The following is a 27,746-nucleotide window of genomic DNA, read 5'->3' as shown; positions in this document are numbered from 1 at the left end:
GACCTGAATGACACCGTTTTAACTTGGATTAGTACAAATATCTCCTGCCAACATAAATAAAACATCTTCAGCTCAGACTTTAACAGGACGTTTCTCAGTCGTCCAGGGGCCAAACTCGACTCCACAGCTGATTTAAAGCCACGCCCCCCTCGGACTAAACGCTTTATTAAAAAATGAATCTTTGAATGTATTTCTCAGTGTCTTACTGATCAATTCCAACAATTAAACATTGTGATATTTGACCATTTAACCTTGTTTACATTTATCACACAGTCATACATTTTCACCCCTGGGGGTCGCGGTGTCCTGGTTGAGAACCCCTGCTCTACATTGTGTAGTAACGTTAACTGCGTACCCAGGATGTAGTCATGTCACTACAGGTGGCAGCAAGTCAAGTGTTGTTTATAATATGTAGAATCTATATCTTTAAAGCCACAAAATCTCGGTTTATTCATTCGATCAAACTGATCAAAAGTAAACGGACACAACGGGAAACTTTTGAGATTGTGTAAAGTTTCGATCAGAGCTGCAGCTGATTTAGTTTTAGACATTTAGCGACGTCATTGTTGTGGGTTTTTCTATATACTGCATTTTCTAAGATATACAGATTTAATGTCAGTTTGAATCCAATTTAAAGGAACAGGCCACCGTTTTTCCATACTGAGATATGTTCTTACCTGAGCTGTGACGAGTTCTTTAGGACCTGTCTGATCTTCCGTCACGTAAACACAGCGCAGACGGCGTTAGCATTTAGCCTCTCCCTCTCTCCACTATAGCTCCAAAACAGGTCAAGATAGAAGCTACCAAGCTCTTCCACGTTTTCCCTATTTAAATATGGTTACGTGAAGTGTTCCACTACAAAGTATAATTACACAAAATTAAACAATGTGGATTTTCTAAGCGGATAAAAGGGGGGACTATATTGTAAGGCGTAATAATACCAGGAGTAATTTGAAATCCACGCAGTAATCTTCACTTTACTGTGCGGATGCCAAACTACTCCTGGTATTATTACGCCTTACAATATAGTTCCCCCTTTTATCCTATTTAAATAGGAAAAACGTGGAAGAGCTTGGTAGCTTCTATCTTGACCTGTTTTGGAGCTATAGAGGAGAGAGGGAGAGGCTAAATGCTACGTGTTTACGTGACTGAAGGCACGGGGGAAGATCAGACAGGTCCTAAAGAACTCGTCAAAGCAAAGGTAAGAACATATCTCAGTGTGGAAAAACGGTGGCCTATTCCTTTAATGCTTTTTAACGACTTCGACTCTGTGAACATGCTGGACCTCAGTTCACCTGGATGTGTTTTTTCTCTGGGTTGAACCTTTGTTACTTCATACTTAGATTAAACTATTACTGTTTGTTCTTTTCATAAGACAGAAGGTTTGTTTATCTGCTTTACTGGTTTCTTTACTCGTTTACCTGATGTAGGTGTTAGCTAAAGTGTTCTTTCATGATGTAGGTGTTAGCTAAAGCGTTCTTTCCTGATGTAGGTTTTAGCTAAAGCGTTATTACCTGGGTGTAGGTGTTAGCTAAAGTGTTTTTACCTGATGTAGGTGTTAGCTAAAGCGTTCTTTCCTGATGTAGGTGTTAGCTAAAGTGTTCTTACCTGATGTAGGTGTTAGCTAAAGTGTTCTTACCTGGGTGTAGGTGTTAGCTAAAGTGTTCTTACCTGATGTAGGTGTTAGCTAAAGTGTTCTTACCTGGGTGTAGGTGTTAGCTAAAGTGTTCTTTCCTGATGTAGGTGTTAGCTAAAGTGTTCTTACCTGATGTAGGTGTTAGCTAAAGTGTTCTTACCTGATGTAGGTGTTAGCTAAAGTGTTCTTACCTGATGTAGGTGTTAGCTAAAGCGTTCTTTCCTGATGTAGGTGTTAGCTAAAGCGTTCTTACATGATGTAGGTGTTAGCTAAAGTGTTCTTACCTGATGTAGGTGTTAGCTAAAGCGTTCTTTCCTGATGTAGGTGTTAGCTAAAGTGTTCTTACCTGGGATGTAGTAGGTGTTAGCTAAAGTGTTCTTTCCTGATGTAGGTGTTAGCTAAAGCGTTCTCACCTGGGATGTAGTTGCTGTGGGGCTCGATGCCGGCGGGGAAGTTGGTGTTCTCGGGGATGGAGTGGCTGTAGTCGTCCAGAGGAGGGAACTCACTGGGGATCTCTGTGTGTCGGGGAACCAGCACCGGAGGCAGGACTGCAGAGGGAACACCAGAACATGAGAACTTGTCACTCTGAGAGGAGGTCCAGGCCCCCGTGAGCTCTGCATGAAGAAGGTACCTGGCGTCTCCACGCGCTGGTAGTGGTAGGGGTTGACGCACACCTCATCCTTCTTGGTGTGGAAGGCGAACTCGCAGAGCTCCACGGCGCGCAGCTCATGGTGGGACTGCAGGTCGGGCCAGCGCCACAGTCGACAGTAGATGACGTGAGGAAGACCTTTCCTGTGGGACACCTGCAGGCGGCCGTCCAGAGACCTGTGACGAGAGGGACACGCTCATGAGACACTGGAGCTACACAGGAACATGGAGCAGCAGATATATGAACTAAAGCAACGAGAGGGACACGCTCATGAGACACTGGAGCTACACAGGAACATGGAGCAGCAGATATATGAACTAAAGCAACGAGAGGGACACGGTCAGGAGACACTGGAGCTACACAGGAACATGGAGCAGCAAATATATGAACTAAAGCAACGAGAGGGACACGCTCATGAGACACTGGAGCTACACAGGAACATGGAGCAGCAAATAATTGAACTAAAGCAACGAGAGGGACACGGTCATGAGACACCATCAGGAGACACCATCAGGAGACACCGTCAGGAGACACCATCAGGAGACACCGTCAGGAGACACTGGAGCTACACAGGAACATGGAGCAGCTAATACATGAACTAAAGCAACGAGAGGGACACGCTCATGAGACACTGGAGCTACACAGGAACATGGAGCAGCAGATATATGAACTAAAGCAACGAGAGGGACACGCTCATGAGACACCATCAGGAGACACCATCAGGAGACACCGTCAGGAGACACCATCAGGAGACACCGTCAGGAGACACTGGAGCTACACAGGAACATGGAACAGCAGATATATGAACTAAAGCAACAAGAGGGACACGCTCATGAGACACTGGAGCTACACAGGAACATGGAACAGCAGATATATGAACTAAAGCAACAAGAGGGACACGCTCATGAGACACTGGAGCTACACAGGAACATGGAACAGCAGATATATGAACTAAAGCAACGAGAGGGACACGGTCAGGAGACACTGGAGCTACACAGGAACATGGAGCAGCAGATATATGAACTAAAGCAACGAGAGGGACACGCTCATGAGACACTGGAGCTACACAGGAACATGGAGCAGCAAATATATGAACTAAAGCAACGAGAGGGACACGGTCAGGAGACACTGGAGCTACACAGGAACATGGAGCAGCAGATATATGAACTAAAGCAACGAGAGGGACACGGTCAGGAGACACCATCAGGAGACACCATCATGAGACACTGGGAACATGGGACAGTAAATCCATGAACCGCACGGTAAAGCACCTTTATTTGGATAAACCTGCTCATCCTTCCATACATCAGGTCACATTCACACCTGGGACTAGGGCTGCTCGATTATTATTAATAATCGTGATATTATTATCACGATTATTTTTGTCATAATTGAAATCACGATTATTCAAACGATTATTTTTTTGCCTTTAAAAAAATCCATCAAAAAAGTGACAAAGATCCAGCAAAAAAATGACAAAAATCTATCAAAAAAAATGACAAAAATCCAGCAAAAAAGTGACAAAAATCCAGCAAAAAAGTGACAAAAATCCATCAAAAAAAGGACAAAAATCCAGCAGAAAAAAGACAAAAATCCAGCAAAAATAGTGACAAAAATCCATAAAAAAAAGACAAAAATCCATCAAAAAAAAAGACAAAAATCCAGCAAAAAGTGACAAAAATCCAAAAATTAAAAATTAGAAAAAAAAAATGTGAAAAAGAAAATTATAATCGATTTTTTGCGATTATGCTAATTTTGTAATTGTTTACTGTTGTAATCGAAATCGTAATCGAATTTCGATTAATTGCACAGCCCTACCTGGGACTCAGTTCGATTGGGGACCAAAATTGCAACATTATTTAATTTTTCCAATGAATTTGATCGACACATCATAATTTGTTGATCCTTGTGCTTTGTGCCTCCGCCACCTGTGAGGGGGCGTCACAAGAGGAGGTGACTGCTCTGAAGGAACATCACTGACATTCATTTCCTGGTTTACATTGCGCTGCCTTGTGTTCTAAAAACTTTATTTACTCCATCGTGAGCAGAATAATGTTCAAGTCTCGAGAGAGAAAGAGCTACAGAGTCCGCTGTGGCGAGGATCGTCCTGAAACACGAAACAAAACAAAAGCACATGTTCACCCCACACTCCCCCACCGCCCCTCTCCTGCCGAGTCGATCGGGATAGAGGATAAAGTGCCATGTCTGGAGCGGCAAGATCACAAAGTGGCTCCGACTGAGGCAAAATGTTACGCTATCATCTGCGTGTGACACACAGGGGGCCCTCAGTGTCCGTGTAAAACATGATTCTGTTATTATTCTCCGGTTACTGCGGCAGGAGATGAGCATTTATGCTGATCAAATAAAAACATTTATTCAGAAACGAAACGCGACCAAAAACGTGACTAAAATGCCAAACCAAGGAAGAGACTTCGATGAGTTTCCACATGGGGGTTTACTCTGGTCTGCAGGCTGTAAACTCCAGTCCAGAAGCTTTTAGATTTGGGTAAAACTGAAGAAACTGTGCTCGGTTAAGGTGAGGGTTAGGAGATGAGACATAAAAGTGTTTCCAAACTCCTGTTGTGTAGATGTCCGCTTGAATCCACAGCTTGAGGAGATGAAAAGTCTCTGTGTTGAAGCGTGTCCGTGTAAACAGAGTCACGTGTTGTTGGCGTGACTCACTCCGGTCGGCACATGGCGCTGGGCGTGTCGGCGCTTTGACTCACGGTTCCTCTTCACTAACGCTTCCTGTGTTTACAGCTTTCATGTTTCTGAAGCTTTGTTTGTGCAGCTTTGGAGCTCAGCGGCAGAAGGAAACCGATCTGTGCAGGAACTGAGTCACCGCGGAGGCGAAGCATGACCAGTGACGACAGAGAACACCATCTGGAGGAACGCGGAGAACCACCAGAGGGACAGGAACCCCCGGACCAACAGGAACCCGAACCAACGGACCAGAGGGACAGGAACCAACGGACCAGAGGGACAAGAACCAACGGACCAACAGGAACCCGAACCAACGGATCACCGGACCAGAGGGACAGGAACCCCCGGACCAACAGGAACCCCCGGAGCAGAGGGACAGGAACCACCGGACCAGAGGGACAGGGACCAACGGACCAGAGGGACAGGAACCAACGGACCAACAGGAACCCGAACCAACGGACCACCGGACCAGAGGGACAGGAACCCGAACCAACGGACCAGAGGGACAGGAACTAACGGACCAGAGGGACAGGAACCCGAACCAACGGACCACCGGACCAGAGGGACAGGAACCCGAACCAACGGACCAGAGGGACAGGAACCCGGAACCCGAACCCCCGGAGCAGAGGGACAGGAACCAACGGACCGACAGGAACCCAAACCAACGGACCAGAGGGACAGGAACCTGAACCACCGGACCAGAGGGACAGGAACCCTGTCCCTCTGGTCGCCACTATTTTATTTATCGCCACTATTTTATTTTAGTGGCGATAACAATATTGTTGACGCTCTTGGACTAAAACATGACGAGATGAACATGTGAGAAAGTGGTTGATCAGACGGAGCCTACACGCGACCCCGTGACCCCGTGACCAAGGCCAGTCCAATGATCAGTGGAGCTGCATCCATGATGTCAACAAAACAACACAAACTGATCCCAGTTCACCCTGACCTGACCCTAAAGCCTCAGTCATAAGACGCAAGACCTTTGTTCTTGCACCGAGAGCTGCAAGAACAAAGTGAACTCATTGTTGCCTTGTAACCGTGGAAACGTCTGATCACTGAAGCCATTTCCACGGCACCATCAACCACGTAACAACGATCAGCTGTTCGTAAACGCATTCAACGGGCATAAAATAACCTGTCACTGACACACGTGCACCCCCCCCCCCCCCCCCCCCCTCGTGGTTAAATACGGTGAGACTGACATGAAGAGGAGCGTTTTACTGCAGCAGGAAGGAAACCACAGACCGTGCTGTTGTTTCGTTCGGTAAAGACGAATAATCAGCTCAACTAAAAGCTCTTAAAGCGACTGAAATGTTGATTTATCAGCGTAATATTTGACCAAAGAAAGGTCGGTCTGAGGAGCTCGTCCTGGACCATGTGTGTCCCCGGCCCGTGAGACGCGTGGGCCTCAGACCCAGTCCCAACGACCGCTCTGTGTCCGCTCTGTCCCGTCAGGGCTGGAGTTACTGTAAACCATGAGTCACGTCAGCAGGACCTGCCCTCACCCCCGGGACTGACCAGGGACTGAGCCGGGACTGAGCCGGGACTGACCAGGGACTGACCAGGGACTGACCAGGGACTGACCAGGGACTGACCAGGGACTGACCCGGGACTGAGCCGGGACTGAGCCGGGACTGAGCCGGGACTGACCTGGGACTGTCCCGGGTCAGAGGAAAGATGCAGAAGCTCCAACGCTAACTTTAAACTGGAAAGAAAGAAAACTGAGACTAAAGAAAGAAAGCCTGGGACTGACCAGGGACTGAGCCGGGACTGAACCAGGGACTGACCTGGGACTGAACCAGGGACTGACCTGGGACTGAACCAGGGACTGAGCTGGGACTGAACCCGGTCCAGCCTGAGGTCCACATGAGGCTCACTCTGATGTAGCCGTGTGTGGCTAACAGCAGCTAAAGCAGAAACATGTCTGATCCTCCTCCAGACGTCTCACAGTCTTTTAAAGCTTCATAAACATGACATAAAGCTTCAGTTTCCTCTTGGAGCTTCACAGAGACAGCGGCTGGAGCTCCACAAACATCTCCAGAGTCCTCCCTCCTCCAGCAGCAGCAGAGGCGGATCTGTAAACACTCGGGTTATGTAACAGGGCTGAACTTTAGCCCAGAAACACTGAGGAATCAATGCAGTGGAAAGAGTGACCTAAAAACCAGCAGCTCAGCCGTCTGCGCAGCTCAGGCGTCTGCGCAGCCTCAGGGGGACACGGCTTTTCACCGAGCAGGTTTACCAGAGGAGACCGAGGAGAACGGAGAGCGGAGACTGAGGAGCTTCAGAGGAGACCGAGGTAAACTCTGCCCAAAGCCCAGCGCTGAGGCTGAAGCTCTGCCCTCCCGCACGGCTGCAGAGACTGGAGGAGGTCACGTCTGATTAGAGTTTATCTGCACATTGATCAACGTTCCTGGGCGAGATATAAACTGAAGCCGACCAACAATAGTAAAACCTTTCATCAACATAGGGCTGCTCGATTATTGAAAAAATAATAATCACGATTATTTTTGTCATAATTGAAATCACGATTATTAAAACGATTATTTGTTGCCTTTAAAAAAATCCATCAAAAAAAAGACAAAAATCCATCAGAAAAAAGACAAAAATCCATCAAAAAAATGACAAAAATCCATCAAAAAAATGACAAAAATCCAGCCAAAAAATGACAAAAATCCAGCAGAAAAAAAGACAAAAATCCAGCCAAAAAAAGACAAAAATCCATCAAAAAAAAGACAAAAATCCATCAGAAAAAAGACAAAAATCCATCAAAAAATTACAAAAAATCCAGCAGAAAAAAAGACAAAAATCCATCAAAAAAATGACAAAAATCCATCAAAAAAATGACAAAAATCCAGCCAAAAAATGACAAAAATCCAGCAGAAAAAAAGACAAAAATCCAGCCAAAAAATGACAAAAATCCATCAAAAAAAAGACAGAAATCCATCAGAAAAAAGACAAAAATCCATCAAAAAATTACAAAAATCCAGCAGAAAAAAAGACAAAAATCCATCAAAAAAATGACAAAAATCCATCAAAAAAATGACAAAAATCCAGCCAAAAAATGACAAAAATCCAGCAGAAAAAAGACAAAAATCCATCAAAAAAGTGACAAAAATCCAGCCAAAAAATGACAAAGTACGCCTTGATTAAGGAGAGGTCCCTGTTTCACACCTGCCCCCTGCTGGCCGGCCCTCACACCTGTGCAAGCAAACTGAGCAGCGCGGCCTGATATCATCACACAGCGCCGTTTGTTTTTATGTCAGACAAAAGCATGAGCCGTGGCACGGGAAAAGCGAAGGGAAAAGTCTGCTTTGCAAAAAAAAAAAAAAAATTGAATTTTTTGTTTTTTGAAAAAAATTAATTCAAAATTAGAAAAAAATAATAATAATAATAATAATAATAATAATAAAAAAAAATAATAATAATAATAATTGAAAAAAAAAATGTAATAGATTTTTTGCGATTATGCTAATTTTGTGATCGTTTACTGTTGTAATCGAAATCGTAATCGAATTTCGATTAATTGCACAGCCCTACATCAACAAGATCTCATCCATAACTCATGGTAACACAGAGCGTCATCAAGACCAGGGACAATCACACACAGAATGGAGGATATAAAACACACCCATGGTTCTGACACAAGCCTCACAGAGCGGAAAGTGTCCAGAAAACCAGATCATCGTCCCGAAATATCACAACGTTTTACCAGTTCAGCCGTTTATGTTTATCCAATGTACTACAGCTTTGAATGGTTTGTAAATCAGTCAGTTCCTGAGTGAGAGTTCAAGAGTTCAGACTGTGGTCTCACTGGGCGAAGTGAGAAGATTCTTTTCCAGCGTCAAAGCATTTTCCTTTGTTTCTGCCCAGGTACATTTTCCCTGCAACAAGAGTCCACCACGTTTTACTGTAAAACCATGACAGTCTGTGTCCTTCCAGGCTCCCGTAGTTACAAAGGGAAGTGTAAGAGGAGTTAAACTAGAGACTAAAAAGCTCTGTTTCCTGTTCTCTGCACCGCGACACCATGTCCTGGAGGTGATTATCCAGTGTCTGGATGCGGTGACCTCAGAGGGTTAATCCCTGCACATCAGCTCCTCTGACTGAACCACAGCCTGGGCTCTGTGCTATCGCTAAGCTAACGAAGCTACGATCGCTAACCTGCTGCTAACACGCTAACACTCACTGAGGACCTGTTATTTAGCTTTACTGAGGACTTTCTGTAGAAGAATGACCCATGTGCTCCTCGTGTTTACGTCTTTACATAACAATAAACCTGAAGGTCCTTTAGAAGCAGACGGAGCTGAAACTGTAAGATCTGCTCTAAATCCAAAACCTCTGCATGTTCATAGAGTGTGTTTACAAGGGCTCCTGGGTATTATCCGGAGTTTTTCATATCCCGGTTTGTCTTTGATCATATAAACTGTCGATTATAAAAACCCGACAATAGCAGTTTCCCGGGTTTTCTGGCTGTGATTTTCCGTCAGTGACCGGGATAAAACTTCATGTTTACACTATTTTACGGTTTTAAGAAACCTCTCATTCCTCGCGCCGTTCACAGTAAACAAACATGGCGGCGGCGTCTGAAGAGCTCCCGTTTCTGGAGAGAAGAGGAGACGGAGTTTTATATTTTAACCATGAAAGAACTAAGAGATAAGATAAGATAATACTTTATTGATCTCACAATGGAGAAATTCACTTGTTACAATCGGCGTTCAAGAAGATCACTCAGTGTTGTGCATAAACAGACAGGAAAATGTGCAACCAGTAAAATAGAATAAAAACGAGGTCTCCCATGTACAACAAGCAGCTAAAAGAAGTGAATATTTAAGATGGAATCAAGCATCATAATGTGGATTTATGTGAAACTGTGACATTATAAAGGCTGGTTTTCCTCCGGACACAGAGGAGTCGACCACGAGAAAGAAGAACAAGCCCCGCAATAAGCCACACATTTATGCTTTAACCTCTTAACTCCCGCCTGAACCCAGAGGATCTTTTTCCTCACGTCATCACATTTTTTTCCATCATTTTTTTGTCACATTTTTGTCATTTTTTCGTCATTTTTTTATAAATTTCTTGTGACATTTTTGCCACTTTTTCATCAATTTTTCATCACTATTTTGTCAATGTTTTCCCACTTTTTGTCACATTTCCATCATTGTTTTCGTCTCAGTTTTGTTGCTATTTTCACAGCTTTGTTCCAGGAGTTTTTGGACTGGGGTAAAGCCAAACTGGAGAAAATGTGCTCGGTTCAGGTGGGAGTTAAGGGGTTAATATTTTCACCGTATTGTCTGCACGTCTGCACGGACGGAGCATAAATACGAAAACCCAGGTTTGTTTATTTGATCACGTAAACGAGGGATTTGAGCTTCTCCATTTCTCAGCGTCATAAACACCACATCCCCAAAAACTGCCATAACCAGAATATTACTGATAACCTGGAATGTTAAGTGTTTGTAAACGCACTCGTAGAAAGGCCAATAAATACATATAAATAAATATAATAATCAACAGGTCACAATGTAAATGATATATATGAAAATATGATGATACAAAAAGACCGTATCCTGCTCTGCTCTTGTGCATATTCCAGAGCTCAGTTTAACCTTTTTTCTCCAGTTTAGCTTTACCCAAATCTACAAGCCAGTGTAACGCCTCATTTGAAAGATCTTCAGAATTCATCTAAACTGAGCTTTTTCCTCGTCACTTTCTCGTCACCAAGAAGCTTTTGGATTTGGGTTCAGCCAAACTGCTCGGTTCAGGCGGGGGTTAGATCTTCAGTTCTGTCGCCTTCAGCCTGATGATCTTGATGATCTTGATGATCTTGATGATCTTGATGATCTTGATGATCTTGATGATCTGCTAAACTCACGGGTGTTTAAGTCACAGCAGCTCAGGCTGGAGCATCTGTCCCAGAGCCTCCTGGTGTCCCTCGGGACGTGTTCAGGACAAGCCCCTTTGGGAGGACATGTCTCTCTCGGGGTCCGCCCTCAACAGCTGGAGGAGGAGAGAGTGGAGAGGGAGGTCTTTCTCCAGCACACGGCCCGGAGGAGGAGGAGGAGGAGGAGGAGGAGGAGGAGGAGGAGGAGGAGGAGGAGAGAGTGGAGAGGGAGGTCTTTCTCTAGCACACGGCCCAGAGGAGGAGGAAGAGGAGTTTGTATAAAATAATGTATTAATGAACTGTCTCAGTTCTGATTCCACACCAGTGTAAGAACCTCAAAGCTCTTCACGTGTCTGAGCTTCACACATTTCAGCAGTAAAGAGCTCCAGTCTGACCTGGTTTCATTGGATTCATCACGTCTTTAAGAAGAAACGAGAAGAAAGTTTCTGAATCAAAAACAACTGAGTGTAAGAAACAATCCCCGCCTGGTCCTCAAGTGTCCTCAGCTGCTCCTTCAAAGAGGCTCGTTCTTCATGACCCACACGTCCTCTGGTCTTTACGTCACTGATGAATAAACAGATGCTTTGGAAACTCGCAGGTCCTCGGATCCTGCACTGGAGGAAGCAGCCTCTGCCAGACGGCACTTAGCGTGATTTACATGAGTTTAATCAGGTGTTGTGACCCGGCCCTCCGCTCCGTCTGCAGCCGGAGGACGGGGGGGGGGGGGCGGGGGGGGGCGGGGGAGATGGATGTCCGGGAATGAAAGGACCAGACTGCGCTGGATCGTGAGCCCTGGGGGGATCTGTGTTGACCTGATTGTGTTCTGTGACCCCGGAGAGGCTGAACGTGACCTCAGAGCGACCGCCGTCTGTCTGACCCCGCCCCCACACATGCACACACACACACACACACACACACACACACACACACACACACACACACACGCACACAGACACACGCACACACACACACACACACACAATCACGACCACAGGCTCAGACAGAGGAGAAGACACCTGTTGTGATGGAAACTGATATGTTTATGTGGATATCAAAGCCACTGATCACATGAAAAGAGGACGTTTTATGCATAAACAAATGGCCATATTTCCAACAAAATCTGAATAAATGACGGTCCCAGCTTTAAATGTGTGGCTTTATTTTTTGTGACAATGTTGTTTTTTCTCCAGAGGGAATAAACTAGTTAAGGGGAGACACTACAGGCAAAACACATTTTTTTCAGTTTTCAGGTTTTGGCCCAAATTGGTCTCTGAACATATAAGCTTTCACCCGGAAACAGAAAATATGCCTAATCTTCACAATAACATGTTTAAATGTTGCGCTGATTCAATGTTCCCCCATAGACTTATATGGGACAATGCAATTTCAAAGGCCTTTTTCTCAAAACACATGTTTCTGTCATTGTGGCGACACTATGTCCACGTCAGTCGGACCTAAAGACTTCACATTTTCCAGCCTCGGACTGAACAATATTTGGAAGATTTTTTCAGAGGGATTTTTTATTATTTAATCCCTTAAGCCCCATTTATTGAGTTTTGAATGTCAAAAAATAAGGCGAAAATTTTATTTTTACAAATTTTTCCACTAAAAAAACGCTTATTTTAAAACTAAACAAGAAATCCTGAATCCCCTCTGAAAAAGTCTTGGTAACTCATTTATCAATAAAATGAAACCATACATGTGAATGTAGCTCTATCCATTATTCAGATTTCGTCGCTGAAAAGATGGGAAATTTGGGGCATTTTTAGGCATAAAACACCTTGTTCTTATATGAAAAGATAAAATGACAGAAAACTTGCAATGTATTTTTTTCTCACATTTATGCCAGTGATCGACAGCAACAGTTTCAAATTGATATCTGTAAATATACATTTTTTCCCCTATTCACCTGCAGTGTCTCGCCTTAAAAATCCTCCTCAAAGCTCGATAAATCCGTCAGAATCAGATCAGTAAAATCCTTCCACGTGTGTTTGAGGAGAGTCTGTAAAGTGTCTTATGGAGCGACTAACGTGCAGGTTTTGTTAAAGTTTAGTCCCTTTGTCTGCACATGTCTGCTGTCTCCCACAAAGGAAACGACCATATTTGGATTACAGCGTCTTTCGTGCTACACATAGATACCAAACATGTCAGTATTTGTGAATGAATCAGCGTGGGAAAGACCAGGAACACGTTGGAGTCACTTCAGGATAAATCTCAGAGAATAAACTTCATAAAGAGAGAGTTTGTGACTGTAAAGAGAAGTTTCCTTCATCCTCTTGGTTCTTACTGTGACCTCCTCCTCAGAGCCAGAGTGACTCACAGAGGAGCTCCCAGATGTTTTCGTTCCACAAAAGTGTCTCACCAGGTGACAGAGTTGGAGACCCTGATTTTCTGTGAACATGAAACGACTCCTACGTTCAGAATCTCCCGCCAAAGAACGCGCCCGTTTGGATTCAACGACAACTGCGGCCGACGTCCAGAGATGTGGAGTCAGAATGGTCTACAGGAGAACGTCCTGGAGCCTGAAGCTCCTCGGAGGAACTGGAGGAGGGACTGGAGGAGGGACTGGAGGAGGAACTGGAGGAGGAACTGGAGGAGGAACTGGAGAACCACAAGGAGAAGTCAGAGGAGAAACTGCTAAAGCGATGAGTGAAGGAAGCTACGACGAGACTCTGGTCAAACATATTCATATTCATATACAAAAAATTGATGAAAAAGTGACAAAAATGTGACAAAATGTGACAAAAAAAATTACAAAAATGTGACAAAAAATGACAAAAAAGTTGCAAAAATGAGTTGAATACCCACCAAAAAAATGATGGAAAAAAAATGTGATGACGTGAGGAAAAAGATCCTCTCGGTTCAGGCGGGAGTTAAGAGGTTAAAATACCCTAAAAATGTGAGAAATAGTCAGTATTTTAAAAATGTCCTGGCAGAACGTCCCACTTGGTCATTTTATATCATGTAAAACGGGGATTCTAGACCCAAAAGTCGGTCGCGGAACCATTTTCAGTCTAAAGGGAACTTTCCATCTGAATCTGCACGGGAACTCTTAACACAGAGTTCGCTAAAATGTTTGTTATTGGGTTGTCTTGATCATAACTTCAGTCCGTGTGTGGACTTAAGGTTGGGTCCAGAACCACTGATGTTAAAAAAAGTTCTTTACTTTCGGTTACAGTGCTGAGGTTCGGACCCTGGCGTTTTGGCCCAGATGAAAATCGGCCTCCACGACGCAAACGTGCCCCTGGTTTAGATGTTTTCATGAGGACTCGCTCTGCTTCCGTGCTCCACAGAGACAGAGAAGCCCCGCCCCCTCAGACTACACGCTTTATCATCGAATTAAACTTTATTTCACGACGAAACCAACTAAAACAAGCATCTCACTGTTTAGTCTTACTGACTTTTCCTATTGGGCATGTGCTGTGCCCCCAACCCCAGTGTAAGATCATTCCAGCATAAAGAGTTATAGAGATATTTGCCACAGTGTGTGTTCCACCACAGATCAATGCCAACAATGAACACATGGTATAACTGAAACCCCGGCTTAGACACGTGTTTCCGTTATGTTTTCATCTAAACAGTTTGAACATCCCTCTAACATCACGCTCACATTTCTGCCCTGTCCGATGTCCTGCTCTGGTATAAAGTTCCTGCAGTGTCCGAGGTGAAGACGCCGCAGGGTTGGGGGAGGACGGGGATAATACGGAGCGGGACAATGGGCTCAGAGAGGCCCCCCCCCCTGGCCCCCGCCGGCCTGCTGCTGCGAGGGGCGTGGCCTGTCTGGAGTCTGGACGACAACAGACACAGTGTCAGGGCCACAGCGGCGAGCGTGTCCCTGCAGCCGGAGGCTCGCCGCTGCGGGATCAGAGGAAACACCAACCACGGGGAGGAGGGCCGGGACTGCGGAAACCCCCCCCTGAACAGAGCACATTGGGCTTTACCCAAATCGAAAAGCTTCTGGGGAAAAGCATCAATATAGAGACGAAAAACAGGATGAAAACACAACAAAATGTGACAAATGAGCGACAAATAAAGCCCTGAAAAAGTGAGAAAAACACAGGGTTCATCATGTTTTTGAGACTAAAACTCTGACTAAAATGTCCTAAAATCTGACTAAATCCAAATGAAGTGAAGAGACAAACATCGTTCAAACTTCAACACGAGCGATGTCGTCACATCCGGGCGGTTTAAAGGTCGGCAAAACAACACGAGAAAACAGTGGATCACGAGAGAACTGACCCACAGCTAATGATGCTAAAGCAGCTTCTGCCACGAAGGAGGACGGCCTGAAGACCTGAAGCTGCAAAACACACAGACCACGACTCCAAATGTCAGCGCTGGTGTGAGGAGGAGGAGCCTTAAAGGGACTATAGGGAGTTTAAACATGTTAAAACTAAGTCTTTTCCTCCATGTCCTAATGTGTAGCTCAGACCTGTTCACCACAACTGCCTCTGAAATCCTGTCACTGAGAAGGTGTTACTTAGAGTCTGAAGCGCCGTCATGCACGAGCTTAATATAGAAGCTGCAGTTACACGTATGACCTGAGGCGGCAGTAGTGAGTATAAAACGTATAAAAAGTAAAAGGTTAAAATCCTGTAGCCCTTTTCCACCAGGCTGGTGCCGGTGCTGGTTCTGGGCCAGTTCCAGTTTCAGAACCGGTTCTTTCGTTTTCCACTGAAAAAAACGCTGGCTCTTGGTTCCAAAATCTGGGAACCAATGAAAAGCTGGACCAAGAAACGAGCACCAGTGATGTCAGCGGCTGGGGGCGTGGCTCTCTCCTCCAACAAACAATCAATATTAGTTAGTTTGTGCTTAGAACTTCCAAAACAGACTCTGTGGAGGAAACTGTTGTTTTGCTTTAAACAAGAGTTATAAAGAAGAAATCAGAATGTTAACGGCTGCTGTGACTGAAACATAAACTTATTTTTCTGTATTTTATAACCAGAAGTGGCTGTAGTCAGACGTTACTATCCATGTTTTATGTTGACTTCCCAAAGCGTTGCTATGACGACAGGCCCAGCTCTCATTTTGGTGGGAAACCAAGTCAGTATGGAACCAACCCGGCACCAGAACCAGCTCTGAACCAGCACCTTGGTGGAAAAGCCCTACTGGAGGGTCACACACATTTGGTTTGAAAAGTGTCTAAACTGTGTCATAGAACAGTTTTCCAGGTTGCTCACTTCCTGCACGCGTGTTTTCATTCACCCCAGTTTGAGATAATTACACTTTAATCGTCACCAAACCCGACAAACCTGCTCCGAACGAGAAGCTCCACACAGACGGTGAAACTGAGAGTGACCGAGACTCAGGGGTTTTCAGAAGTCAAGCAGCACGAGTACTTCACAGAACACACTCAGTGCCTCCTCCTCCTGCAGCTGGAAAACCCATCACCCTCTCCTCCTAACGCTCCTCCTCCTCCTCCTCCTGATCTGATCTCCTCCTCCTCTGGCTTTGTCGCTGATGTGCACGAGCCTGATGAAGCCTGAACCCGTCTCCAGCTCCCAGACCTGCACACGGAGACGCCAAAGCTCTGGAGAAATCACACTGGAGTAAAGCTGAGACTGTTCCCTCCTCCTCCTCCTCCTCCTGCTGCTCTTCTGGAAAACCCATCATCTCCCTCACAGAGGACGAGGCTGAAATCACGGCCCGGGGTTTGAAGTGAGAGCGCGGGCGATATCACGTGAAACCAGAAACCAGAACACGTCTAGACTGTAAAGGAAAAGGAGCTGCAGACGCCCACCAGGTCCAGGAGCTTCACCATCAGCCCCACCACCGAGCCTCACCGTTGTAGCCGAAAGTAAAGAACTTTAATTATGATCAAGACAACCCAATAACAAACATTTTAGTGAACTCTGTGTTAAGATTCAGATGGAAAATACTGAAGAAAAGTTCCCTTTAGACTGAAAATGGTTCCGCCACTGACTTTTGGGTCTGGAATCCCTGTTTACATGATATAAAATGACCAAGTGGGACGTTCTGCCAGGACATTTTTAAAATACTGACTATTTCTCACATTTTTAGGGCACTTTAACCTCTTAACTCCCGCCTGAACCGAGAGGATCTTTTTCTTCACGTCATCAGATTTTTTTCCCATCATTTTTGTTGGGTATTCAACTCATTTTTGTCACTTTTTTGTCATTTTTTTTGGTCATTTTTCATCACATTTTTGGAATTTTTTCTGTCACATTTTTTCGTCATTTTTTTCGTCCATTTTTTCGTCATTTTTTTGTCACTTTTTTGTCAAATTTTTGCCACTTTTTCATACATTTTTCTCACTTTTTTGTCACATTTCCGTCACTGTTTTCGTCTCAGTTTTGTTGCTATTTTCACATCTTTTTTCCAGAAGCTTTTGGATTGGGGTAAAGCCAAACTGGAGAAAATGTGCTCGGTTCAGGTGGGAGTTAAGGGGTTAACAGGTATTTGATCTCTTATTTTCATAATAATATTTCTCAAAATCATCTTGGGGGCCAGAGGTTCTGTGCTGGAGGGCCGGATTTGGCCCCCGGGCCTGACGTTGCCGACCCCTGGTCTACACAATGAGAAAAAACAATGTTTCCACTTGCTCTTGTCATTTGGTAAAAATGTGCATTTAACCCCTTAACTCCCACCTGAACCGAGCACATTCTCTCCAGTTTGGCTTTACCCCAATCCAAAAGCTTCTGGAAAAAAGGTGAGAAAAAAACTGAGACGAAAACACACGAAATGTGACAAAAAAGTAACGGAAAAATTGATGAAAAAGTGGAAAAATGTCACAAAAATGTCACAAGAAATTGACGAAAAAATGACAAAAATGTAACAAAAAAACGTCAAAAATTGGATAAAAAAAAGACAAAAAAGTAACAAAAATGAGTTGAATACCCAAAAAAAAAATGATGGAAAAAAAATCTGATGATGTGAGGAAAAAGATCCTCTCGGTTCAGGCGGAAGTTAAGAGGTTAAACCATTTTTCCATCAGAGTAAATGGGGAGTTCTCGTCGCTATGGCGACGCCCTCAAACATAATGAAGAGGTTTTAATGGAAATTTCCAAAAACATGTAGTAGTTTTGATTCTCTCCACAGAAATCCGACTAACTGGAACTGGAATCCTCCAGCCTGGTGTTTCTGACCATCAGCCTGGCTCCACATCTGGACAAATGTCCCAGAGCGCCGGCCCACGCTGGAGCTCGTCCTCCAGGCCCGAGCGGCATCGAGGACGGGTCAGATACAGAGTCTCACTTAACACTAAAACACTAAAATACTCTCGAAGTCAAAGCTTTTTTCAATAGGAGGCGTTTCTAAGTTCCCCCTGCAAGTGCTAAAGTACCCCCGCGGGTCCCCATACCCCACGGACATTCCTCTGGGCCGTGTCTCCTGGTGACCTGGAGTTGACCAATATATCAAGCCGATATTTTGTATTTTACAATATCGGCCCCTCCTGGAACCGCCGCCTTAACGTGGGGGAGGGGTTTGAGCCTGAATGATCCTGGAGCTCTGTTGTCGGGGGCTTCGTGCCCCTGGTAGGGTCTCCCAGGGGAAACAGGTCCTACAGGTGACAGGTCAGACAAAGAGTGGTTCAGACCCCCCTTCTGAGAGACCAACAGGCCCGGTTAGAACCATGAGGCCGTCCTTCTGTGGACCCGCCACCTGCAGGGGGCGCCATAAGAGCGGGTGCAAAGTGATTTGGGCAACTCCAACAGCCCCCACGACCCGGCAATGGAAAAGAAAATGGATGGATGGACGATATTGGCTTTTGGCAGATATCATTCTGATAAAAGGCCGATAAAGAGACAGAGACGTCTTCTTCTATATTTTATGTTGCAGACTTTTGCTTATAACTTCATCTGTGATTGAGATTTGTTTGTTGATTTGGTCGGGGGAACAAACACAGGACTCATGCATGTAAACGCGCCACACTGTGTTGTAGCCGCTCTTAGTTTTGTTTAGAATCTGCTGATTATCGTCTCTCTCTGAAGAACCGGCTGAAAGCTTTGGCTCTGAAGACGCTGGACTCGGTTTCTGAGTCTGAAACCGTGTTCAAAAAGGACAAACTGATAAAGCGACAGGATTAAAACTGCTTCGTTATAAACTCTTTCCCCAACACGAGCGCTCGCTGAGGGGAACTTCCGTGATGTTTTGGTGAACGTTCTGCAACACAGTTTTATAAAATGAGCTCGCCTTTCACAGAAACACTAACCACCACAAACCCGCGGCCGTGACGACATCGCCATCGCTCGTCTAACGCTGATCGTCTAACCTGTCACCAAACCCTAATCTCCGGGAAAGCCCAGCACTCCCACCTTAAACAAACATCTGCATCAGAGCTTTGACCTGCTCACCAAAAGCCATGGATCCAGAAACACGACTGTGAGCGCAGACAAAACATCACCGACACCTTTAGACACGCGATATCTACAGTCTGGCTTCAAACAGTCACATAAACGAGAAGAAAACGAGGACGAAAACAAAATAAAAATATCAAAAACAACCAAAACAAGCCACAAAAAAGCAACAAAAGTTCACATGTAGTAGTTTATTCGGTCAGTTCATTCCTTTAAACGTAAAAACATTTCCAATTCTTTGTGGACAACACGACCGAAAGGGTTTAGGCTGAAGTGAAAACTTATTACGCCTAACCCAGTTTACAGACTTCCACGGGAGAAAAACAAAACAAAAACATTAATAATGAACAATATCAAGTGTCAAACAGAAGAGAAATAAGCATAAGTATCTGGAGTTAGTCACATAAATTTCAATATTCCAACAAATATGTTTACATACATTTGTTTTATGTTAATTTAAATCAACTAAATCATGTCATCATTATTATTTTTTTCTTTGTTCATCCTAAGCTTATATATTCTTGAATTTTAGCAGCTTTAAACAACTTTTTGAAAGCTTTGACTGTTTGGGACAGTTTTAACTGATCTTCCACAGCAATACATCCACTCTTTTTATTCTTTTTAGCTTTTACTTTTTTGGAAACAGCAGTTCCTCGGAGGTTATACTGACTTTTCCTGTGTTCAAAAAGCTCCTGGAGGAGGGAGGAGATTATTTTATACTTTGTAAACTATTACTAATGTGTTTAGATCAACGAGATCATGGATTTTCAGTGGGCTCAGGGTTCGTTGGTGATAGAAATCTGCTTTAGTGATGATTCTTATTGCCTTTTTGTGGAGTAGGAAAATAGGACGAGTATTGGATTTGTAATTGTTTCCCCATATTTCCAGGCCATAATTTAGGTAAGGAAGTATGAGGGAGTTATACAGTAACAGAAGAGATTTTTTATCGAGAAACTCACAATTTTGTTCAAAATTGTGGCAAAATTGAGATGAAAAAGAAAGTTTAAAAACAGTGCTACAACACGAGGAAAAAGAACTGTTTGGATCAGTTTTGTAAGTCTGGTCTATCGGCTGTAACCGTTTAGATTTGGGTAAAGCCGAACTGGACAAAATGCACTGGGTAAAGCGCCAACACAGAAGTCAGAAAGGTGTCACTAAATGCACTGTTATGAAAGTCTCCGGCTCCCTCCCGGTTTCTCTCTCCTACATGAGTCACGTGTGGAAAAGGCTGCATGAGAGTATTGTTGAGTTGCAGTATTTGTATCACACAAAGACACAATAACACAACACTGCAGTGGTTTGGATGCGTCAGGTGGTTGTGGTGTCGGGAAAACCCTCGGCGTGAATGAAAGCATTGATAAAACAGAATCACAAGTGCAGCTAATGACTTTCCAGGATGAGTCACTCGCCTCAGCGTAATCACCTCCACATTCCTGTCTGTCTCCGGCCGTTTGAACAAAGTACACGCACAGTACACGCACAGTACACGCAATACACGCACAGTACACGCAGTACACACACAGTACACCACAAAGGCACCAGCAAAACCTCACACCTACAGACAGGGAAGCAACAACTGGAGCGAGTCTGTGCCGAGTCTGTGCGAGTAAGCCCCGCCCCCGCGCCTCACAGCCATAGGTTCTTGTGTGTGAGTGAATAAGCCCCGCCCCCGCGCCTCACAGCCATAGGTTCTTCTGTGTGAGTGAATAAGCCCCGCCCCCGCGCCTCACAGCCATAGGTTCTTCTGTGTGAGTGAATAAGCCCCGCCCCCGCGTCTCGCAGCCATAGGTTCTTCTGTGTGAGTGAATAAGCCCCGCCCCCGCGTCTCGCAGCCATAGCTTCTTCTGTGTGAGTGAATAAGCCCCGCCCCCGCGCCTCGCAGCCATAGGTTCTTCTGTGTGAGTAAATAAGCCCCGCCCCCGCAGCCATAGCTTCTTCTGTGTGAGTGAATAAGCCCCGCCCCCGCGCCTCACAGCCATAGGTTCTTCTGTGTGAGTGAATAAGCCCCGCCCCCGCGCCTCGCAGCCATAGGTTCTTCTGTGTGAGTGAATAAGCCCCGCCCCCGCGCCTCACAGCCATAGGTTCTTCTGTGTGAGTGAATAAGCCCCGCCCCCTCGCCTCACAGCCATAGGTTCTTCTGTGTGAGTGACAGGTTTAGATCCACAACGCGTCGATTTGCCGAAGGGAAGAACGTTTATCATTCCTCTGGCTCAGAGTCTGGAACCTGAGCCTGAGGTTCAAACACCTCCAGGAACATCAGAGGAACATGAAATATGACCCAGCACTACAATCACCGTATGTTTGTGAACTACAAGGTCAGGTTTCTACACTGTCAGAACATCACACGGCTGCTCAGGAGGTGGACCGGTTATGAAGCTCCATCAGAAGAATGTGAGGACCCAGAAGACTGAGCACGTTTACACCAAAAAGTGACACTTGGATGGAACTTTGGACAATTTCGTAAACGACTGGTCTCCCCTTAAAGACTATTTTGGACATGACTGGCAATAACATGTATCGATATGGACTGAAAATAAGTATTTAAACATGGTTGATGACGCTCAGCAGTGTTCATTTTGGCAAGTAAAAAAAAAAATAAGAAAAAATAATTATGCTTGAGACTTACGCTTACTCATACTATATCATATAATATAGATAACTGATGTAGCTTAAGCTAAATTAATATATAAAACAAAGAAATAAAGTAGTAATAAAGTAAAAATCATGAAATCAACTGGAGTTTCATGTAAAACTAATCTAAATGAAAAGTGTGCTAAACTTAAACTTTGACAAAATAATAATAATCTATGTGCAGATATAACGTACCCGTGTTTTGTTGTATAAAACAAAAAATAGTGTGAATGTGTGTATATATATATATGTGTGTAATATCTGCTTATACAGGAGGCTGCAAAATTCACACTGCTACAAGACTTTTATTATCTTATTATTATTTTATTCATTATTTTTCTATTTTACGCTATTGATTTAACTATTTGTTTATTTGTTTTGCCGCTGTTTTCTCCTTCTTTGTTTCTGTTTTTCTGTTTATTGTTAAGAAGAAAAAAAAATGAAAATAAATAGTTAAAAAAAAGGTGATAAAACAGCAACAAAAACAAGCAACAATAACACAATAAAAAAGAGGAAAAAACACACGACTAAAAAGTGATGAAAAAGCAACAAAAGAGTGGCAGAAATGAGATGAAAACAGTGACAAAAAAGAAACAACAAACCCGACAAAAAAAGCGATTAACACTTCCATAATGTGACGAAAACATGCTGAAAAAGCAACAATAACACAACCAAAAAGAGCAACAAACACACGACTAAAAGTGATGACAAAGCAACAAAAATACGACTAAAAAGTGATAAAAAAAATCAACCAGACCGGCATGACAGAGCCACAAAACACGACAAAATCGCTTAAAAATGACAACTAAATAGTTCCATTTTGTAGGTCTTAGCTTTCAAATGAGGCGTGACTCTGGCTTAAGGCTGTGAGCTCCAGCAGAAGCTTTTACATTTGGGTAAAGCTGGACTGGAGAAAATGCACTGCCTCTTAACCCCCGCCTGAACCAAGCATATTTTCTCCAGTTTGGCTTTACCCAAATCTAAAAGCTTCTTGGAAAAAGCGTCAATATCACGACAAAAACGGGAGGAAATGAGGATGAAATGAACGCAATAAAAAAGTGGCAAAAAATTTGACTAAAATGCGACAAAAAAGCCACAAAAACACATCGAAAAGGCGACAAAAAAATTATGAAAAAGCGGCAAAAATGCGACAAAAACACACACAAAAAAGTGACAAAGAACTATGAAAAGTGAGGAAAAATGTGCTGAAAATGCAAATAAAAAGAGCCCCCAAAGAGTGACAGAAAATTCAATGACAACACGGCAACAGTTGCAAGGAAAAAGATCCATTTAGATCAGTTTTGAAGGTCTTAGCTTTCAAATTAGACTGGCTCGGCCTATGGGCTGTAAGCTCCAGTCCAGAAGCTTTTAGTTTCGGGAACTCAAAAACCCAAATCTGAAAAAAAGCGACTAAAATGTGACTAAAAAGCGGCAAAAATACAACAAAAAAGTGAGAACCCGGCAACAACACAAGAGCAAATCTGAGATCAGCTTTGTAGATCTTTGAAGTCAGGCCTCACACTGGCCTTTAGGCTGTTAGATTTGGGTAAAGCTGAGCTGGAGAGAAAGCGCTGGGTTTCGGTGGGGGTGAAAGGGTGAAATATCAAACAGGATGTGGAGAGAAGCCCCGCCCACATGTGAGAGAGAGAGAGAGAGAGAGAGAGAGGACGCTGCTCACGTTACCTGTTCATACGTGACACACAGGATCTCCCCTCTGTGTGAGTGAAGCTGAGGCAGACGTGAACTCCACCTGACCCCCCCGACCCCCCCCCCACCTGACCCCCCCCTCCACCAAACAAAAGCGTCTGGGATGAGTCAGGCGTGGGTATTTGAGGAGAGTCGGGCTTGTGTGACTCAGACAGGAGATCACGTCAGGACTTTTGAAACTCTCACTGACCTCTGACCCAAACACCTCAGTCTGAGTCTGAAAAAACTCCTCTGATCGTAACTCAAATAAAAAGTTACCGTCACTTTTGTAAACCTTAGCTTTCAAATGAGAGAGGTTTACAGCCTGTAGGCCAGAGTGACGCCTCATTTGAAAACCTACAGACCGATACACTCGACTAAACTGATCTTTTTCCTTGTGTCGTCGTCTTCACTTCTTTCACTTTCTTTCTCATCTCATTTTTGCCACGTCAATTTTCTGTCCCTTTTTTTGCTTTTTTTTGTTGATTTTTTGTGGCTTTTTAACCTCTTACCTCCCGCCTGAACCAAATGCATTCTGTCCTCTTTGGCTATAGGCCTGTGTAACACCTCATTTGAAAGCTAAGACCCACAAAACTGATCTTTTTCCTCGCGTTGTTGCTGTGTTGTGTCACCTTTTGTATGTTTTTTCATTTTTCAATTTTGGTCACATTTTTTGTTGAATTTTTGTCACATTTTTGTTGAATTTTTGTTGAATTTTTGTCACATTTTTGTTGAATTTTTGTCACATTTTTGTCACATTTTTGTCTCATTTTTGTCTCATTTTTGTCACATTTTTGTTGAATTTTTGTCACTTTTTTGTTGAATTTTTGTTGAATTTTAGTAATTTTTTTGTTGAATTTTTGTCACATTTTTGCTGATTTTTTGTCATATTTTTGTTGAATTTTTGTTGATTTTTAGTCATTTTTTTGTTGAATTTTTGTCACTTTTTTGTTGTGTTTACATCCTTGTTTTCTTCTCATATTTTGTGGCTGTTTTGGTGTTTTTTTCGAAGAAGCTTTTTGATTAGGGTAAAGCCAAACTGGATAAAATGGGTTCCGTTCAGGTGGGAGTTAAGAGGTTAATCGGCCCAGGGTTTATTCAGGGACCAGAAAGTCGAACTTAAAGGCACAGACTGAGATCTGTTCTCACCTGAGCTTAGACGAGTTCATGTGTACCAAAGATGTTGTTAGCATTTGGCCTCTCCCAGTGTATTCCTATGGCTCCAAATTGGAAAGAACATGTCTCAGTCTGGAGGAACGGTGGCCTGTTCCTTTAACCTCTTAACTCCCGCCTGAACGAATCCCATTTTCTCCAGTTTGGCTTTACCCTAATCAAAAAGCTTCTTGGGGAAAAAGCACCAAAACAGCCACAAAAAATGAGAAGAAAACAAGGATGTAAACGCAACAAAAATGTGGCAAAAAAGTGACAAAAATGTGACAAAAATGTGACAAAAATGTGACAAAAATGTGACAAAAATTCAACAAAAAATTGACAAAAATATGACAAAAATGTGACAAAAATTCAACAAAAAATTGACAAAAATTCAACAAAAATGTGACAAAAATGTGACAAAAATTCAACAAAAATGTGACAAAAATGTGACAAAAATTCAACAAAAATTGTGACAAAAATATGACAAAAATGTGACAAAAATTCAACAAAAATGTGACAAAAATTCAACAAAAATGTGACAAAAATTCAACAAAAAATGTGACAAAAATGTGACAAAAATTCAACAAAAATGTGACAAAAATTCAACAAAAATGTGACAAAAATGTGACAAAAATTCAACAAAAATGTGACAAAAATTCAACAAAAATGTGACTAAAATTCAACAAAAATGTGACAAAAATGTGACAAAAATGTGACAAAAATTCAACAAAAATGTGACAAAAATTCAACAAAAATGTGACAAAAATTCAACAAAAAATGTGACAAAAATGTGACAAAAATTCAACAAAAATGTGACAAAAATTCAACAAAAATGTGACAAAAATGTGACAAAAATTCAACAAAAATGTGACAAAAATTCAACAAAAATGTGACTAAAATTCAACAAAAATGTGACAAAAATGTGACAAAAATGTGACAAAAATTCAACAAAAATTCAACAAAAATTCAACAAAAATTCAACAAAAATTCAACAAAAATTCAACAAAAATGTGACAAAAATTCAACAAAAATGTGACAAAAATTCAACAAAAATTCAACAAAAATTCAACAAAAAATGTGACAAAAATGTGACAAAAATGTGACAAAAATGTGACAAAAATTCAACCAAAAAGTGACAAAAATTCAACCAAAAAGTTACAAAGATTCAACAAAAATTCAACCAAAAAGTGACAAAAATTCAACAAAAACATGACAAAAATTCAACAAAAATGTGACAAAAATTCAACAAAAATGTGACAAAAATTCAACAAAAACGTGACAAAAATTCAACCAAAATTAAACAAAAATGTGACAAAAAAGAAAAAAAAAACATAAAAAAAAAACAAAGGTGACGCAACACAGCAACAACGCAAGGAAAAAGGTCAGTTTTGTGGGTCTTAGCTTTCAAATGAGGCGTTACACAGGCCTATATAAGAGCCAAAGAGGTCAGAATGCATTCGGTTTAGGCGGGAGGTAAGAGGTTAAAGCTTTACAACAGCACTTTCACATATCTGTGTTGGCGACTCAAAGGTCCAGCTGAAGCCGCTCAGATTCAAACTGTTGCAGATTTGCTTAAACCCCTCCCGGGCGTTTACAGCGTCTGCAGCTCACAGCTCTAACCACACGCCTCACAGCGGGTAAAGTCCACTTCCTTCAGCAGCTACAGTATAAATATCACTTCACACAGAGGAAGTGAGTGAGCCGCTCCTTATGACAGGAAGTCAGCTCTGCATTACGTTTGTCACATGAGCAGCTCCGGCTGTATCGATCCGTCTGTGTCAGGACTCAGTGTCAAATATCCAGGCTCAGAAACAAAAACTCTCAATATATCCTGCACACGTGTGAGAGTCAAGCCTGATTTATCTCCAAATATGTTACAGCCTCTGCAGGTGAATATGGGGAAAAACAAATGTCACTTTATGTTTTCATATACAAATATTTTCACATCTACACAATGGACAGCCTCAGGTTAAATGGTTAATTGCAGTATTTTGGCCCAGGGGTTCTTCCAGAAGGAAATGACCATATTTGGCCTCAGCCTTCAGGAGGACGTGACATGTGTCAGTATTTGTGAATGACCTGAAGTAAAGACAAGCCTCGTTCAGGGTCGGTTTGGTCTTTTTTTATTCTCTGACATGAAAACTAACATGTTAAAGGGACTATACGGAGTTTAAAAATGTTAAAACCGAGGCTGTGTCTGAAACCATCAGATTCTAGCCTCTATGTCCTCACCCCATAGCTCCTGACCCTTGACCTTTCATGGGGTGGACCGTTAGATCTGTGCAGTTAGTGAACGTTTGCTTCAGCCGCATTTGCCCAGTTGGCCCGTCCTGACCCAGGGGAAGGGGACGTGGCGGCGCAGTGGCTTATGGGTCGGCACATAGCTCCAAATCACCTGTTGTTATGATAGTTAGCATTGAGGCTCCTTTAACTCCTTCCTAACTGACAGCCCGATTCGGAGGCTTCTTATCATGGCGGACGCTGACGCACATCCGGTTTGGCGTTAGACCAATCTGCTCGGAAGAGGCCGTAGTATTTTCCTCCCCCGACATGTCCTGGAATGAGCTCAGACCTGTTCACCACAACGGCCTCTAAAATCTGTCACTCAGAAAGTCAGAATGTCCACACTATTCCCATAGTGACTATATAGTGGTCACATGTTGTAGGGGTGTCCGAATGTCCAGAGAGAAAAAAGTAGTGCACTCGAAATTTCCCACAATGCATCTGGAAAAGTAGTGAGCATCGATGGTCACTAAACGGGTCAATATTTCCCACAATGCACTGGGAGAGTGGGAGAAGAGCCTGACAGAGACAGGTCTGAACTAAACACGACTGAAGTAAATCAGCTGTTTCAGTCGTGTGTTTGTGTTTCTCATGAATAAACGACCTAAATATAAACGGTTACGGTGAAAAGATGCTAACGTTAGCTGCTAACCTTTAGCTGGAGCTAAATGACCGAGAGCTTCCTCTGGAATAATCCAAGTCATTCATGTAAAATCCATGTTAAATATAAAGTATCTGACTCGTATTTATCCATAAATATTCCACTGTCTCTGAGTTTGTTTTTTATCACAGAAATACTTT

The 27,746-nt window shown here is 43.2% G+C and overlaps 1 protein-coding gene across 1 annotated transcript in view; it reads right to left on the bottom strand.

The window, feature by feature from the left end:
- LOC306962078 (mothers against decapentaplegic homolog 3) overlaps positions 1 to 27,746 on the bottom strand; it is a 45,324-nt gene that overhangs the window by 7,992 nt on the left and 9,586 nt on the right. The window contains exons 2-3 of the mRNA XM_079555122.1: positions 2,268 to 2,461; positions 2,050 to 2,184 (exon numbers count right to left, since the gene is read on the bottom strand). Coding sequence (XP_079411248.1) covers positions 2,050 to 2,184; positions 2,268 to 2,461 — 329 coding nt within the window. The remainder of the gene's footprint in view (positions 1 to 2,049; positions 2,185 to 2,267; positions 2,462 to 27,746) is intronic.

Source organism: Gobius niger (genome assembly GCF_951799975.1).
Source record: "Gobius niger genome assembly, chromosome: 4".
Lineage (NCBI taxonomy): Eukaryota > Metazoa > Chordata > Actinopteri > Gobiiformes > Gobiidae > Gobius > Gobius niger.
Note: the sequence above shows the minus strand (reverse complement) of the source record. Positions and strands in the feature narration are given on the sequence as shown.